We start from the raw sequence: 18,556 nt of genomic DNA, 5'->3' as shown, positions 1-18,556 counted from the left end.
CACGAGGCCTCACCATCGGTGTCGGACACCAGATCGTGAACTTCTGTCTGAAGCCGTGCCCGCATCGACTTCGTAGGAACATGGCCACGGTGGGAGCATCGAGAGGAAGACTCCCGCACCGGCGGCGATGGAGCTCCCTCCATCGATGTCGTTGGGGAGTCCGCCTGGGAGGAAGACGATGCCGGTACCGCAAGTGGTACCGGTATGGGAGACCTCGCCATGGACGAGGGCCCAGCCGTCGCCTCAGTCGTCGGTACCGGCGGCGCAAGCACCCCCGGTACCGGAGAAGGGCGCAACAGCTCTTCCAGGATCCCTGGAAGGATGGCCCTGAGGCTCTCGTTTAGAGTGGCTGTCGAGAAAGGCAAGGAGTCCGGTATCAGCGACGAGCTGCGAATCTGTCCAGAACGCGGAGGCGGTGTACTGGGCTGTCCACAGGGGAGTGCATCAACATCTCCTGAATGGAGGGTCCTCCCGATGTCGACGCTTGGGTGCCGGTGGCACCGGCGACCCAGAGCTCTCGGTACCACGTCTGGAAGGTGACCGATGACGATGCTTCTTTGCCTTCACAAGAAGCACATCACCGGTACCTCCCGGTACCGAGGAGGACGTCGAATCCAAACGTCTCCTGTGGGCCGGGTCCGAAAGAGGTCAATCCCGGGGGGGGGGGGGGGGGGGGGGGGGTCTGTACCGCAGGAGCCCTCGAGGCAGGTGGAGACCTACTCGAGTGCTCACCACCACCAGCAGGGGAATGGACAGCCCTCACCTGCGCTCCGGAAGACGAAGCACCCTCTGACATCGATACCACCGATAACCTCGGTATCAAAGATGCTGGATCACAGGCAGAAGAGCATACTGCAGACGTCGACGCACCGGACGACGACCTCGGTACCGAAGACGTCGAAGCACCGGACAAGGCCCTGAACAACAGATTCCACTGGGCCAATCTCGCCGCCTGAGTCCACTTCTTCAAAAGAAGGCAGAGAGTACAGGCCTGGGGGCGATGCCCGGCCCCCAGACACTGAAGGCACGAAACATGCCTGTCAGTGAGGGAGATAGTCTGGCTGCACTGTGTGCACTTTTTGAAGCCGCTGGCAACAAGAAGTACTAGTAGTGGTGTTTCCTCACTTGGAGATTCTAAGTAGCCAGGGAATATCTGGATGTCAGTGTAACCTTTGAGTCCAGAGACCATAGCCAATCATTTGCCTGAATCATGGGAAGAAGGGTGTCCAGGAAAACCGTCCTGAACTTTTTACCAGATATTAGTTCAGGGCCCTTAGATCTAAGATGGAACAAAATCCCTCTTTCTTGTTCGGCACTAGGAAGTGTTTGGAATAGAATCCAATTTTTCCTTGGTGGCAAGGGCTTGACTGCATGCACCTGTAGAAGGGATCAGAGTTCCTCTGCGAGATGTAAAAAGACACACTCTGAGGACAATTTGGAGGTACATGCCAATTTAGGGCAAAACCTTTACAGACTATTTTGAGAACCCAGTGGGGTCCGAGGTTAAAAAGGGCCCTCTTTGATGGGGGGGGGGGGGGGGGGGGGGGGAGAATTTAGTTATGCTCTCCTGAAGTCAGTCAAATGCTTATCCCTTGCTTTGACTGGGGTACTGGCTGGGCCTTCTGGAGCAGGGTCCCTGAGACTGTTGGGAAGGCCAGTTCCTGCCTGAAAATCTCTGTGAAGTGGAGGTCACAGGAGTGGGTAGTGAAAGGGACTTCATGGTGTCAGATCTCTTTAGTTTATTCATTTATATTCCACTTATCCCTGAGTACAAAAAACATACATAGAAAAAATACACAGCCATTGACACAAATGAAACAAACACAAACTTGTACCCAAAACACAAACTTGTACCCAAAACAGCTGTCACCCTGGCAGGGGACATCTGCTTTCTTTCCCTGAACAGTTGGTTCCAAGTTTGACGCACACAGCCAGGCGAGTCTGCGAATACCAATACCTAAAGCGGAAAGCCTGGATGCCATATCGGATCCAGAGCTTTTGACACTCTTGCTTGGCCTTATCTGTGGGCAGAGAATCTGTAAACTCCAACACACTGTGCACCACGTCCTGCATGGAGATGCTCATGTAGAGCTGGTAGGACTGTATACTGATACAAGCATAGAGGCCTAGTAAACCTTTCTCCCAAAAGACTAAGGTCCTAGCATCTGAGGGTGCTGAGGCATGGATTGCAGAACTCAGAGTATTTTTGGAAAGCGTAAACAGATGCTTCATGTCTACCCGTTCAACTCCACTCATTATTTTATAGACCTCTATCATATCTCCCCTCAGCCGCCTTTTCTCCAAGCTGAAGAGCCCTAGCCGCTTTAGCCTTTACTCATAGGGAAGTCGTCCCAGCCCCTTTATCATTTTCGTTGCCCTTCTCTGCACCTTTTCTAATTCCATTATATCTTTTTTGAGATGTGGCGAACGGAATTGAACACAATATTCGAGATGCGGTCACACCATGGAACGATACAAAGACATTATAACGTCCTCATTTTTGTTTTCCATTCCTTTCCTAATAATACCTAACATTCTATTTGCTTTTTTAAACCGCAGCAGCACACTGAGCAGAAGGTTTCAACGTATCATCAATGATGACACCTAGATAGATCCCTTTCTTGGTCTGTGACTCCTAACGTGGAACCTTGCATGATGTAGCTATAATTCGGTTTCCTCTTTCCCACATGCATCACTTTGCGCATGCTCACATTAAACGTCATCTGCCTTTTAGACGCCTAGTTTTCCAGTCTCGCAAGGTCCTCTTGAAATTTTTCACAATCCTCTTGCAATTTAACAACTTTGAATAACTTTGAGTCATCAGCAAATTTAACTACCTCACTACTTATTCCCATTTCTAGATCATCCTAAATAATAAAAAGCACCTCCAACGTTCTGAAGCTGACTGCGTGGCAGTGAAGGGTTCGTGCTGCCTGTAATGCTGTATCCATCTCCTGTCCTGACGTCAGCGTGCTTCCGGGTTCATCACAAGCAGCACTGACCAACCACACGATAGCAGCACAAGGCACACCAACGAACTCAAAGAATAGCCCAACCCGTGTGCCCGAACTTCACCGAAGCATAAACACAACTGGCATCAACACTGCCGGGTAACCCCCCTCAGCAACACACGCGGCAACCCTCCCCCCGTCTCTGCAGTGCTCTGTCCCTCGCCCCTCCCGAGTCGCCGCTGGACCCGTCCCCCGCCTACAGCCCCCCTCACCCACCCTCTTCCCCGATGGACACTTCCACCGACCTGCATCTACTGTCCAAATTCGGACCCCCACCCTCCCCTCCCGAGTCACTGTTGAACCCCCCATACTCTCCCCCTCCCGTCTCGCCGCTGGACCTGCAGGACCCCACCCTCTCCCCCCATGTTCCAGGGTCGTCCCCCTCCGTTCTTCCCTCCCTCCCTTCCAGTTCCAGGCACCCTCCCTCCAAATTTGAAAAGTCACCTTCACTTACATCGTCGGGGTTATGGAGGCCGGCAGCAGCGGAACAAAGTGTGCAGGCTCGGCCCTTTTCTCTCTCTCTCTCTCAGCTCTGGTCCCGCCCTTGCGGAAACAGGACATGAGAGAGAAAAGGGCCGAGTCTGCACGCGGGGGGAGGGGGGGCAGGGGAGAGAGGAGAATTGCTGGGTGGCTGGAGGGGGAGCAGGGGAGAAAGGAGAATCGCTGGGTGTCTGGAGGGGGGGGGCAGGGGACAGAGGAGACACACTCGCACCCAGCAGTCTCACTGTCTCTGTCACACACACACACTCGCACATTCACTCTGTCACACACACACACACTCTCAAACATACACACACAGAGGAAAACTTTGCTAGCGCCCGTTTCATTGGTCTCAGAAACGGGCCTTTTTTACTAGTTTATAAATATGTTAAAAAGCAGTGGTCCAAGTACAGAGCCCTGCGGAACCCCACTATCTATCCTTCTCTATTGAGAATACTGACCATTTAACCCTACTCTCTGTTTTCTATCTTTCAACCAGTTTTTAATCCACAATAGAACTACCTCCTATCCCATGATTCTCTAGTTTCCTCAGAGAGTCTTTCATGAGGCACTTTGTCAAATGCCTTTTGAAAATCCAGATACACAATATCAACCGGCTCACCTTTATCCACATGTTTGTTTACCTTTTCAAATAAATGTAGAAGATTGGTGAGGCGAGATTTCCCTTCACTAAATCCATGTTAACCGTTTCATTAATCCATGCTTATGTATATGCTCTGTAATTTTGTTCTTTATAATACTCTACCATTTTGCCCTGCACCACCGTCTATAATTTCCCAGATCACCTCTGGAACCCTTTTTAAAAACTAGGGTTACATTGGCCACCCTCCAATCTTCCAGTACCATGCTTGATTTTAAAGATAAATTACATATTACTAACAATAGTTCTGCAAGTTCATTTTTCAATTCTATCAGTACTCTGGGATGTATACCATCCGGTCCAGGTGATTTTCTACTCTTCAATTTGTCTAAATTGCCCCATTTTACATCTTTCAGGTTTAGAGAGACTTCATTCTGTTTCTCTGACTCGTCAGCACTGAATATTATTTCTGGCATTGGTACCTCTCCCACATCTTCCTCAGTGAAGACAAAAGAAAATAATTCATTTAATCTCTCTGCTATGGCCTTCCCTTCCCTGAGTGCCCCTTTTACCCCTCAGTCATCTAGCAATCTTACTGATTCTTTTTCCCGGCTTCTTGCTTTTAATATACTTAAACTATATGTTTTTTGCCTCAAGCGCAATCTTCTTTTCAAAGTCTCTTTTCCTTCCTTATTAGCACTTTGCATTTGGCTTGCCATTCCTTATGCTGTTTCCTATAGTTTTCAGTCAAATCCTTCTTCCATTTTCTGAAGAATTACCTTTTAGCTCTAATAGCTTCCGTCACCTCACTTTTTAACCATGCCGGTGGTCGTTTGGATTTTCTTCCTCCTTTTTTAAATACACGGAATATATCTGGCCTGGGCTTCCAGGATGGTATTTTTGAACAGCATCCATGCCCAAAGTAAATTTTTGATCTTTGCAGCTGCTCCTCAGTTTTGTTTTGCTTTTACTGTTCTCATTTATCATAGTCTCCTTTTTGAAAGTTAAATGCAAATGTATTGGATTACCTGTGTATACTTACCCCACAGCTTATATTATATTTGATCATGTTATGATCACTGTTAAGCGGCCCCAGCACCATTACCTCCTGCACCAGATCATGCGTTCCACTAAGGACTAGGTCTAGAATTGTTCCCACCTCTTGTTGGTTCTTGAATATCTGCTCCATAAAGCAGTTCTTCATTGCATCAAGGATTTTTACCTCCCTGGCATACCCTGATGTTACATTTACCCAGTCAATATAAGAGTAATTGAAACCACCCATTATTATTGTGTTTCTCAGTTTGTTAGTCTCCCTAATTTCTACATCCGTCTCTTCATCCTGACCAGGTGGATGGTAGTACACTCCTATCACTATCCTTTTCCCCTTTACACATGGAAATTTCTATCCATAGGGATTCCAAGATGTGTTTTGTGTCCTGCAAAATTTTTGTCTATTCGATTCAAGGGTCTCCTTAACCTATAATGCTACCCCTCCACCAATTCGATCCACCCTATCACTGCGATATAATTTGTACCCTAGTATGACAGTGTCCCACTGGTTATTCTCCTTCCACCAGGTCTCAGAGATGCCTATTATATTTTTTCATTTAGTACAATATATTCTAACTTTCCCATCTTATTTCTTAGGTTTCTGGCATTTGCTTATAGACATTTTAAACTATGGGCCCAGTTTATTAAGCCATGCTGTAGGCGCGCTAACAACAGAGACACCCATTATATTCCTATGGGTGTCTCTAGCTTTAGTGCGCCTACAGTACAGCTTAGTAAACTGGGCCAAATAGTTTGAAATGTCAATATGCAAATGCCAGAAACTTGTGTGTGTGTGTGACACTGCAAGCAGAGCCCTTTGAACCTTTTTTCTTTAATCAGTCACTGTGGTTTGAATGACAGATAACTGAACAGAGTGTTTATCTTGGTGTCTAAAAGGAAAATCTTGCAAAGGTTCTCTGTAAAGGTTTCTTTGTCTAGCAAAGAATTTTAGTTAGATATTCACAATATGGGCCTTCCTTTCTTTCTGCTTGTATTGATAGAGATGTCTTTAAAATGATTAAAGTTAAAAGTGTAAACTGAGGGTTCCGGTGCCTATTAGTGGTGTTTTATACTGATAGTATAGCATGGCAAAAAAAACTGACAACAGAGGCGATTAGTGACTGTAGGATCTCTCCCCTGAACCAAGTTATCTTCAGGACACAACTCCCTTTTTTTTTATTTTTTTAAAATCTAGGACCAGTTGAAAGGAACCTTCCTTTTTGGGAACCACAAAAGTAAATGGAACATCTTCTCAGTCCCCTTTCACTGTTGAGAACTGGATTCACAGCTCTTAAATTCAGGAGATTTAATAAAACAGATTCTACTGCAATTCTTTTGGAAGGAGTTCAACAAGTTGAGACTCCAAGAACAAAATCTGCGAGAAGATGGGACAATTCTAGTTTGGATTCCTCTATTTCTAGAACCCCGCCATCAAAAGCAATCTGCACCCTCCTACAGACAGTCCAAAGGAATTGACCTGGACCCCTCAATTGGGAGGAGCGGATGGCAGTTATAGATCGCTCCCCTGATTTTCCTTTTTCATCCCCTTGAAAACAAGAACTGTCTGGATTGATAATTGGAATGCTGAGAGGCCATACAGGCCAGGCTGGTTAACGCTTAGCAACTCGAAAACAAGAACAGTTTGAAGGAAGACAGGAAGAACTGGATTTATTTCTGTAAGCCTTTGAGACCGGGCCTCGCCCATATCTTTAACCAATTTCTGAAGTTCCTTACCAAACAACATATATAGGGAGTTTGCTATATAAGCTAAGCCCTTTTCACTTAATGCGGCTTGCTCAGAATCTTGGGAATCAAGCTCCTGATCTGCAGAATTAGTCCACTGAACCCAGTGAAGGCAGGCTAGTTAGTTACTATAGATAGAAGCCCAACATCTATATCCCAGTCATGGTTTTCCATGAACCATGTCTCCAGCCACCACTAAATCCAAATCAGCCTCTTCCATCATCACAGCCTCTAGATTCAGAACCTTATTTCCCATATTGCAGGCATTAGTATACGCTGCTTTCCAGATGTCGCCCCTTTTTCCTGTCTGTGTAGATGTATTTAATGTTCCACTTACCTGAGGGCTTACACTTGTTAATTTGTGATTATATTAAAATATGACTCTGCATGCTAAAGTCAGCTATACAATGTTACGCACCCACAGAAAATGTGAGGACGAAAATTTCTACTGCTTGCTACAAGCCACCATCAACCAAGTCCTGAAACAGGATACGTTGATATTGATGAACAATCTAAATGGAATGGAGTGAAATGGAACAGGTGGATGTGAAGCGTCTGTTCACGCTTTCCAAAAATACTAGGACTAGGGGGAATGCGATGAAACTACAGTGTAGCAAATTTAAAACAAATAGGAGAAAACGTTTCTTCACCCAACTTATAATTAAACTCTGGAATTCATTGCTGGAGAACATGGTGAAGGCGGTTAGCTTAGCAGAGTTTAAAAAGGGGTTAGACGGTTTCCTAAAGGACAAGTCCATAAACCACTACTAAATGGACTTAGGAAAAATCCACAATTCCAGGAATAACATGTATAGAATGTTTGTATGTTTGGGAAGCTTGCCAGGTGCCCTTGGCCTGGATTGGCCGCTGTCGTGGACAGGATGCTGGGCTCGATGGACCCTTGGTCTTTTCCCAGTGTGGCATTACTTATGTACTTATGTATGGATAATGCAACAGAGATTTGTTGAATGGGGATACCTTGTTGGTATAATCCAAAAAGGCTTACAAGCGGGCTCTCTATACCCATAGGAATTGGCTGTTTTTACCGAAAAATGTGACGGGCACTAGTCCCCCTGTGTGTATTATACCTTATTTGAGTCAGGCTGTGGCTGTTGCTAAAATAATTCACAAGCATTGGGAAGTACTAGGGGTTCATGTTGAGTTGCAGGAACGCCCAAGGGTTGCATATAAGCGCAGTGCAAACATGGGCGAAGACTTTTTGTGATTAACTGAATGGAATTCATTCCCCTTGTGGCAACTGTATGTATTGTGTTTATTCAATGACCACAGACCATGTATTGGTACCTGGTACAACAAAATTGTTTTTTCAAACATACCCTACATATGTGACGCAGGGGGTGGTGTATTGTATAATCTGTCCGTGCCAATTATATTGGCCAAACTAGCAGAAAGTTGAAACAGCGCACAGCTGAGCATTTAAGCTGTATTAGAAAGGGGCATTTAGAAGCAGCCCCACTTGTGGCTCACTGGCAGGAAGCCAATCACCTAATTGAGGATTTGAGATTTACAGCATTAGTGCAGGTGACATCAGTGAAGTGTTAAGGATGCAAGAGCAAAGGCTAATTTTTTCATGGCGCACAGTGGTTCCTCATGGCTTAAACTTAGAGGCTGAGTGGTAATTGCAACTGGCTTGTGGTCAATAAACTAGGGGGAGGAGTTTCTGCTTTAAATATTCAGTTAAGGTTGATGCGAGTATACCGGCTAGTCACTGGAGTGAAGGGGGCAGGATTTGGACATGGTTCCCCCAGTAAGCAGCCTATGTTTTAAAGTGATAATAATGAATGGTTTGAAAGTATACTTTTGTGAAAATGATAAACATTGTTTGAATACGTGCCTTTATTTGTTGAAGGATATTTTGTTACTCCTGATGAAGACAATGAAATATGGTTCCGTACTGGGGAACAAGTAGAGTGATTCAGGCTGTTTGACGCAATATGTGGAAGAGGATGTCGTGATGACATAAAAGATCATTGTGTTTGAAAATGGACATTTGTTCCTGTGGCTTTCGTGAATTGCACGAGCATCAACTTAAAGTGCATTGTTTTCATCCTTGAGCATACGGTGATTTGAGGCCACTGTCGACATATACACTCATGACAGTAAAGTGATCAAAGCGTTTGTATTAGCACTGTATGTGAACATTATATCAAGGACAGCGCATAATTTGTGCGTGCCCAAAAGACTGTTTGAGTCTAAGGAGTTAAAGATTTGATGGACCTTGAGAATAGCGTGATTAAGCTAAATATGGGTAAAATCACTTTATGTTAATTATGATAAGTGTAATCATTGAAATTTAGCAATAAGAGTCCCATGAAGCATTAGTTGTGAGAAACAGAATAATAGTGATGTGTGAGGTGAGGCAGTAGTGAGTATGCTTGATACTGAATGTATGGTGTGTAGGCACGTGGTGTATTTAAATGATAGTATAATAAAGATGATAATTTGATATCATACAAAAAAAAACAACTTTGGAGAGTGACTTATACAATCTGTACAGTAAAAGCTTTGGTGGTAATAACAGTGTTCCCTATTAAGGATAGTGTTTATTTGTAAGCCACCTAGATTTGTAGATGGGTGAGGTATAAGATTTTAAATAAATAAAAAATACATACAGCTGACCAAGATGGCGATTGGAGCAGTTAGACATTTGTGAGCTCTTGACCCCTGAGAGTTTACCTGGCGTTGTGGAGACTTTCTCCATGCTTGGTCATGGGGAAATGGAAAGGATAGACCAGGTTTTTCCCTCCTCTAGCCTGGAGGTAATCCTGCCCTTCGTCAGTCAATTCTGGATAGGTTCGGTGTCCAAACACTGGAAGAACCAGAACCCGCTTCAATTGGATATGCGGTTTCTCCAAGTAGTATAGAGGGAGTTTCGCTTAGCCCTCTCTCTAGCACAGTTCCTCCAAGATCCGGAAGCAGTTTGGCGTCGGCGGGGATGCATGAGGGGTGAGACGCCCGAAGAGGTGAGTGTCTCCCTGGCAGTAAGAGGAGGTCCTGTCACTGCTTCTTCCCCAAGTATTGGGAAATGCAAGCTGTTAAGTCTGTTATCCCTTTGGACTTGGGAGCCACTGCTACTGGACTAGGAGGATTAACAAGACCGGCTGTGGTGACCCTGGAGTCCTTGTGGGATGCCATTCCCACAAGTTTGAATTCTTCCTTTCTTCAAATTACTAGCTCAGTTCGGAGCAAAGTTAGTGATCTTAAACAATCTCTTCAGACTCTATCTGGAAATCTGGATCTTTAGTCGACTAGAATTGAATTAATAGATGGTGAAATAAAACAGTTATAGAGTTTTGCTTCAGTGATTGTCAGGGAGAGAGAAGCTAGAATATTTAGATAATCAAGGAAGAAGGAATAACTTGATTTTTAAATTTTCTTAAATCTCCATTAATCTCAGTAACAGATATGCTAAAGAAATATTTTCTTGAAGTACTGGGAGTCCTGGTTGAGGGGCTTCCACCTATAGTCAGAGCTCAATATCTATGAATCCTCAACCTGATTTAAACATCACTGATTTTTTGGAGAGTTCATTGGCTGTTATAACGGAAAGGACAACTTTGCTAGTGACTTTTGCTCTGGAACCAGATAGAAACAATATATTTTGTTTGTATTTTCGATATATGAATGCACTTTTTGGGCGGTCTAAGGTTCATGTTTTTCCTGACTTAGCTAGAGATACACAGAAAAGACGACGAGAATTCTTGGCATTAAAACCAAGGGTTCTCTCTCTGCAGGAATTTATTTCTAATAAGGAGGGTGAAAGACATGCTTCCTTGAATGAGCCCACTTGATAATATGCTGTATAAATTGGCTGCGAGTGTTAAGACTTTTCTTCTGCTCCATAGATGTTGATTAATCAAAGCGTTTTCCTGAGTTATTTCCTTGTATCTTGGTAAACAATTGTTAACTAAGTTTGAAAGAATATTTCCTAAATTATGTTTCCTGAAACTTATTTTTGCTGATTTTGCCGATACGTTTATAAGTTTGCTTTATAAATGTGATATTATTAAACTAATAAAAAACAAACATATATATTTATCGGGGGGGGGGGGGGGGGGGGGTGATCACTCAGCCCCTATGATTCTAGTTTAAAGCCCTCTTCAGTAGGTTAGCTAGTCTGCAGCTGAAGACACTTCTTCCCCTACTTGATAGATGGACACCATCTCTGCAAAGCAGTTCTCTGAAAATCATCCCATAGTCCAGGAAGTTGAAATGCTCTTGATAATATCTGCGCAGCCATGCATTAATCCCCAGGATGCAAGCTTTTCTGCCTTGCTCTTTACAGGGAGGACCGATGAGAACACGATTTGTGCACCTATGTGCTTCCCCTCTCTCCCAGAGCCATGAGTTCAGAGGGGTATCCAGCAGTATCATTTGTGCCAACATGTATGAGCAGCATGTTGTAACATTGAGTCTGCACACCTTGCATGATATTACGTCTGGTCAGCAGACGGATGCCTCTCTGCTTCTCATAAGGAAATCATCAACCCACCACTACCTTTCGCTTTCTAGTGGTCAAGGATTGAGCAACTTTTGGGATATCTAGCTTTTGTTCCTCCTGTTCTTGGGATTCACTTACCACCGCCACTTCTAGGAATGCATACTGGTTCAGTTCAAGGGCAGGTAGAGTCCTGGTATTGATCCTACACAGTCTTATGGTCCATCTTCAATTGTCTTCCTTCAGGACAGAGACGTAGCCAGGCTTGGTACTTTGGATGGGCCCAGACGTAAACTGGATGGGCCTTTCCACGTGCACATGCCCCCCTCCCCCCAATATCTTCCCAGAGATATTTTTTAAGAACATAGAGGGTTTTTTTTCCACCTATCCCACATCTTCTCCCTCTCCTCTGTGGCATCCCGGCATCTGCACTCCTGTCTCTGAACTCTGTCCCTCCCCGATGTCGGTACAGGCGTCCTCAGCATCTGCAGCTATTCATTCTGCTTGCACAAGCCCCGCAGGCTTTTACCTGCCATGTCCCGCCCTTGCTGATTTCATTGCCTGTTTCCAGTCTGGCAGAACGTGGCAGACGGAAGCCTATGGGGCGGCGCAAGCAGCATAAATAAATTGCTGCAGGCACCGAGGACACCTGTACTGACACCGGGAAGGGGTTCAGAGACCGGAGTGCAGATGTTGGGATGCCGCAGGGGGGGTGGGGGGGGGGGGGGGAACAGAACCATGTGGCGCTGCAGCTGGGCGGGCCTGTGCCCACCCAGGTCCACCTGTACATATGCCACTGGGATATCTGATTATTCCCCATTGCTGTAAATCTTTGATGCTTCATGGAGCATTTTATTATTCTCATGGATTACTTCTGAGCTTTACCACCTCCTCTCTCAGTTCCTCCATTTCTTTCACTAAGGGATTCAAGCTGCACATGGAAATGGCCCCTCTCCTTGGATCACACCTTCTGTCTGGACAGAGGCAAAAGATTTAGATGGGACAACAACTTTGCTGTACAGTGTTTCCCAGCCATACTCCAGTTGCAGAAATTTTAGCACCTACTGAAGGAAAAAACAGAAAAAGCCCCACTGAAGCTACTACCTTTTCTTCAGCCATTATGTAGGACAAAAGAAGCAGCATCCCTTTTTTTATGAGATCTAACCCTCAGAAGTGCAGGACTTCAAATAAACTCTTTTGATTACATCTCCCTTTGAAATGGAGGTTAAAAAAAAATCTCTAGAGCAAGAAAGCAAATGCCTTAAAAATAAATTGATAACAACCCTCAGTCTCTGAAGCAAATGTACTGTTTTGTCTGAGGATCAGGGTTAGGTGGTGGTGGTGGCCATAGCCAAAAGGATTCTGGGCTGCAAACTCTGGAGCCAATGAGAAGCTGAAAGGAGGAACAAATGAGATATTTTCTGCAATTTGTATAAGCAAGTTAAGGGATAGCGTGAGCTCATTCAATCTTCTTTCTTCAAGGAAAGAATGAAGGGAAGAGTGTTATCATGAACTTCTCCTTGTACTGTGTCAGAGGCTGCTGTGGCATCCAGCAACACCACCACCAAGATCTATGCCATTATCCAAATTCAAATAAGGAATGATCTACTCTTTATGATATGTTGGGTAACTCTAGTGACCTGAAATTTCCACTGTCATGACAGGATGCTGGGTTCAATGGACCCAGGATATCCGACCCACTATGTAATGCTACATTTATGGACGTCATTTTCAAGAGTTAGTACAGAATATTTTTATTAAATGTACAGCTAGAACCCACTTCCATCCAGTCAACTTATCCTTATTTATATAATTTCAAAATTAAAACTGATAACTTCTAAAATACTGGAGATGTAAGAAAAATCAGCTTTGATTTTATAACAAAGAGTCTGCAATATCTATTAAGAAAACAAAACTTTTGCTATCATCTTCTAGAGAATTATTTGCGGTCATCGTTGGAATTTTATCTGTTCAAGAGGCAGTTTACAAAATAAAAAAACCTGCACCTTGGTCCACAGGATTATCTATGGTGAAGTCCCAGGATACATGATTGACCTGATAGATCTTCCAACCAGAAACAGAACCGGATCATCACGTATTTACCTGAATCTCCACTACCCAAACTGCAAAGGACTCAAATACAAAGCAACCTAAGCATTCACCTTCTCCTACATAAGCACACAACTATGGAACTCGCTGCCAAAAGCTGTGAAAACAATCTACGACCATCTAAGCTTCAGGAGATAATAAAAACCTACCTTTTCAGAAAGACTTACCCTACCGACTCAACTTAAATGCCTCAATTCTGCAACACAGCAAAACCAAAGATCGTATTGACACTAAATAACCCTCCCTATCTTCGACCCCTAATGTGCCTGAAACTTACCTACCTTACTCGACCCTAACATCAAATTGTATTTGTTCCCTACCGGACTTGGCGATCGCCTTTACGGTACTATGTAAGCCACATTGAGCCTGCAAAGAGGTGGGAAAATGTGGGATACAAATGTAACAAATAAATAAATAAATTGAAAAAACTCTTAATAAAAAACAGATATTGTTAAACCTGTTTAAATAAAAATACAAGGCCAAGAACAAAACTTACATGGAAAATATATTTACCCTTATCATCAGGACGGCTTTTCTGATGTCTCGAATACCATCATACACCAATCGTGAGGCATCAATAAATTCATTTTCATCCATGGTCTGAGAACTGTCACCACTAAGTGCTTCAACAGCAGCTTCTACTTGCTCAGCAAAACGTGGCATCACTAAACAAAAAATGCCAAAACAACTAGTTAACCATATTTATTAATGACTAATGGCAATACTTGATACTGAATGGTGCAAGAGCTGCAGCAGTTAAATGCAACTAAAAACAAAGAGGCAGATGCACTAAAGCTAAATGAGCCTTTAATGACTCTCCAACGAGGAAAATTTGATCCGTTGCATGCATCAAAGGGCTTTTACCGAGGAAGCCAGCAGCTAACGAAAACGGAATGGAGATGAGCAATTAGTGTGAAAACCCCATTGAAATGACATGCACTAACCTTTTCCAATTGCCTTTACGCAGGAAAAAGGCAGGAAAACTAACGAGAGGTCTGGACCACTCGTTAGGACAGCTCTGTGCCAGGAAAAATCATTAAGTGAAAAAATAAACAAACTTTGAGCCAATCCCAGCGCATAAGCAGAGCTAAAAGCGCTGTGATTGGTCCAAAGGACGTCAGAAAAACATAAATAAATAAAAATAAAAAAAGGATCGGGAGGGGGCAAGGGCGCTCATCAGGAGCGTCCTGTACGGAAGGCCTTGCCCCCCCCCCCGCTGCTCCCCACTTTCCGCCGCTCCCCCCACCCCGAAAAAGCAAAATTCGAGCAGCCCCTGCCCCCCTCCTCCCTTCCTCACTACTCTCTCACCTCAGCTCCGCCTCCCGACATCCTCCGTCCTGTGCCCCGCCCCCTTTTGGGGTCGTCGCCGCCATTCCCCTCCTCCATCGGGCCCCCCTCCCTCTTACCGGGCCCGTGCAGCGCCTCTCTCCTCTGTCCGAAGGCGCTGCACGGGCAAGAAGAAAGCCTGATGCCTGCCTTCGCCCAGCTTCGATGGCACGTCTTTCCCCTGCTGGGCCCGCCCCTGTCTGACGTCAGTAACCTACGTAGGGAGGGGGGCTGCTCGAATTTTGCTTTTTCGGGGTGGGGGGAGCGGCGGAAAGTGGGGAGCAGGGCTGCTTGAATTTGCTTTTCGGGGTGGGGGGAGCGGCGGAAAGTGGGGCGCAGCGGGGGGGGGGGGGGGGGGGGGGCAAGGCCGTCCGTACAGGACGCTCCTGATGAGCGCCCTTGCCCCCTCCCGACCCTTTTTTTTTATTTTTGTTTTGATTTGGGAGTCATGTGCTTGTGATTTGACTGTGTTTTGACTGTTTGTGGCATGCGCAGAGCAGCTAACATAACGCTTGGCTGCTCTGATCATGATTTGGGGGCCGATTAACGATGTGTATTGTGATTCTTTGATACATTGTACGTTTCAATAGCGATCTCAGCATGTGTGACTTTTTTTTTTGGTGCATTTTTCGTTATTTTAAAATCGTTAGGGACTTTAACGATTTAGATTTTTTTACGTTTGGTTGCTGCATCTGCCTCAAAAACAGCAGTTATACTTTGGGTGAACATTTTACTTGAAACTAATAAGTGTACATATTCCTTGAGAAAGGTGCACCTTATAAAAAAAATACATACAAGCTGAAATTTAAAAAAAAAAGAAAAAAAGTGTAGCAACTGGATTTCTGAATACCTGTGTTTGATAACAATTTTGTGGCTTCTAAAACCTTTTCTGTGTACACTCCTGGCTCATAGTTATCCATTTCAGATGTGACAACATGAATGACTCTTGCAGCACGACCACGGATTGCACCAGCTGTACGATCCAGCCCATCAACATCTCTCTCTTGGAGTGCTATGACACACTTGTTGACATCTTCCAAGATATGGTTCTCTGATGGTAAGAAGGAAAAAATAAAAAAAACGAAAATAGGCTATACATCATAAATTCAAGGAAAAAGTATTTTCACACAGGAAAGGTTATACAGTGCTTTACCCATAGAAATGACCTTTTGAAGGACAACCCACCCTATGTGTGAGCACAAGTAAATATGTAGTGCCATTTAGCACATCTTTTCTAAGAGGAAAGGCTAAAGTGGCTAGGGCTCTTCAGCTTGGAGAAAAGACGGCTTGAGGGGAGATAAGATAGAGGTCTACAAAATGATGAGCGGAGTGGAACGGGTAGACATGAATCACTTGTTTACTCTTTCCAAAAATACTAGGACTAGGGTTCATGCAATGAAGCTACAAAATAGTAAATTTAAAACAAATCGGAGAAAATATTTCTTCACTCAACATGTAATTAAACTCTGGAATTAGTTGCCAGAGAATGTGGTAAAAGTAGCTAGATTAGTGGGGTTTAAAAAAAGCTTAGTAGGGTTTAAAAAGGTTTGGGTAGCTTCCTCAAAGAAAAGTCCATAAACCATTATTAAAAATGACTTGGGGAAAATCCACTGCTTATTTCTAGGATAAGAAGCATAAAATGTATTGTACTGTTTTGGAATCTTGCCAGGTACTTGTAACCTGGATTGGTCACTGTTGGAAACAGGATGCTGGTCTTGATGGTCTGTCCCAGTATGGCAATACTTAGGTAATTATATAAGGGGAGTCTTCCTGTGTACAGGAATACAAGTACACTTATAAATAAGTATCCATGCAAATTCTCAAGTGTGCAGCTATTTTTTCTGGAATAAAACTGAAAGTACATGAACACATTTACTTTGAAAATTCAGCTAAATTTGCAGAATGAAAAGTACAAGAATATATTTCAGCAAAGCAGTCTGTTCTAAAATTATCCCCCTTATAGTTGAGTTGTGTAATATTTGAGACAGATTCAGTTCTAGGATGAAATCCAACCACCATGTAGGGCTCCCCTCCCTCAGGTGTGTGTGCGTGTGAGATGCAAACTTTTTCAAAAGCAAATTACTTTGTAATTGGACCAGGCAGAAGCTGCAGCAGCCTTAAGGTCTGAAGAGAGATTACCAGCCCAACAGAGACACTCACCTCCAAATTTTGGCATGCACGGCAGATGCGTGCGTGCTATTTAACAAGGCATTATCTGGCACTAATTTTGACTTATAAAATAGCACGTAGGCAGATACTACTTATTTCTATAGCGCTACTAGATGTACGCAGCGCTGTACACTTGAACATGAAAGTCCCAAGAAACATGTGCCCAAACTGTCTACAGGTCAACTGAATTTTGGTTTCAGTTACAGTACCAAAACCGCCCAAAATCGTTTTTCTGTCTGGTTTCAGTTTCAGCTGAAAGGTTATTTTAATTTTTGGCCATATTTTCGGTTTTGGCTGAAAATGATCCTGTGTTTTCAATGGAACTTGAAAATTTATGCTTTGTCCCATTTATCACCCTCCCTCCACCTGAACAGTTTTCGCCCGTCCTTCTGGGAACGAGAGCCACCTCCCTTCCCCGATGGTCCAGGGGTGCAGTTACTCCTGCCTATTCTTGCTCTGCTCTCGAAATAGCTGCTGTGACTAGGGCATCGCTCCAGCATTAATTACACCATTAAACCACTAGGTATTGTTAGTCCTGGGGGGGGGGGGGGGGGGGGCAGGGGGCTACTCTCTACATTCTTTTTCTTTATACATCATTAATGATCTTGCACAATAGTTTATATGGAAATATAGTGCTCCAATTAAATGCTTTTGATACAAAAATTTTGCAGGATTTAAGTGTGCAAATTTGGGATGTTTAGCTATGGCATTAGCTGTCACTGAGTGTGGTACAAAGTCGATCACTGTAAAAGCACCATGGTTTTTAGTTTTTTCCATTAGCTATGGGCCATGTGTATAGAGGCTATTTTGTTTGGAGATAAAATACAGTCTTTCAATATTTAAACTATTATATTGTGGCTTGGCTACTGTAGGTTTAGCAGAGGGATGCAGACTGCAAGCTCTGACAATCCCCAGCAGTCCTCATTTGTTCACATTTACACAATCAAACTTGAGTTTTCTGTTTTGGTTTCAGCTGAAACCAGGTGATGAGTTTTGGCTGCAGTTTTGATTTCAGCCAATAGTTTTTCGATACTTTGGGGGGGGGGGGGGGGGGGGGCTCCCTGTCAGGTTGATCAGCTGGTGGTACAGATGCGAACAGAACATTACAGCAACTGGATTAAGCTAAGTGATATCTGGCTGGAACACCGGGGCTGAGCCTAAGGTTACAATAACAATGATAAAGATTGTATCAGAGAAACATTAAACTATTGATCCAAATAACTTTAGACACACACGACTGTTATTTGAGACTGAGAAGTATTTTGAGAGAAGTAACTTGAGTGATAGCGGATAGTAATAATTGATGGAGTTTTTTTTTTTTTTAAGCTAAATGATGGTGCTCCGGGCCTACGCCTTATAGCCTGTAGTGTCGGGCTAGCTGGGTGGCGATACTGAAGCTTTTTTTCTCCATCATTATTAGAAGGATGTGAGATAAGGTTGATAACAGGGTGAGTGTTTAATACTTTATATACATAGCCAGTGTGAGGCTGTGTTTAGATTTTCAGTTATTATTTAGGCTTGAGTGGACTATTGGACCTTAAGTATTGCCATACTGGGAAAGACCAATGTACTGCTCATTATTCGTATTGGAGAACGGCAGAGGTG

At 44.0% G+C, this 18,556-nt stretch overlaps 1 protein-coding gene across 2 annotated transcripts in view; it reads right to left on the bottom strand.

Moving 5' to 3' along the window:
- The window catches only part of CTNNA1 (catenin alpha 1), a 449,363-nt gene that overhangs the window by 73,543 nt on the left and 357,264 nt on the right, over positions 1 to 18,556 (bottom strand). For both annotated transcript variants that reach the window (XM_030212635.1, XM_030212634.1), the window contains 2 exons: positions 15,633 to 15,833; positions 13,970 to 14,121 (listed from right to left, as the gene is read on the bottom strand). In XM_030212635.1, the coding sequence (XP_030068495.1) occupies positions 13,970 to 14,121; positions 15,633 to 15,833 (353 nt within the window). The remainder of the gene's footprint in view (positions 1 to 13,969; positions 14,122 to 15,632; positions 15,834 to 18,556) is intronic.

The sequence above is a fragment of the Microcaecilia unicolor genome, chromosome 8, assembly GCF_901765095.1.
Source record: "Microcaecilia unicolor chromosome 8, aMicUni1.1, whole genome shotgun sequence".
NCBI classification, from domain to species: Eukaryota; Metazoa; Chordata; class Amphibia; order Gymnophiona; family Siphonopidae; genus Microcaecilia; species Microcaecilia unicolor.
The sequence above is the reverse complement of the archived record's forward strand: the minus strand, read 5'-3'. Positions and strand labels throughout refer to the sequence as shown.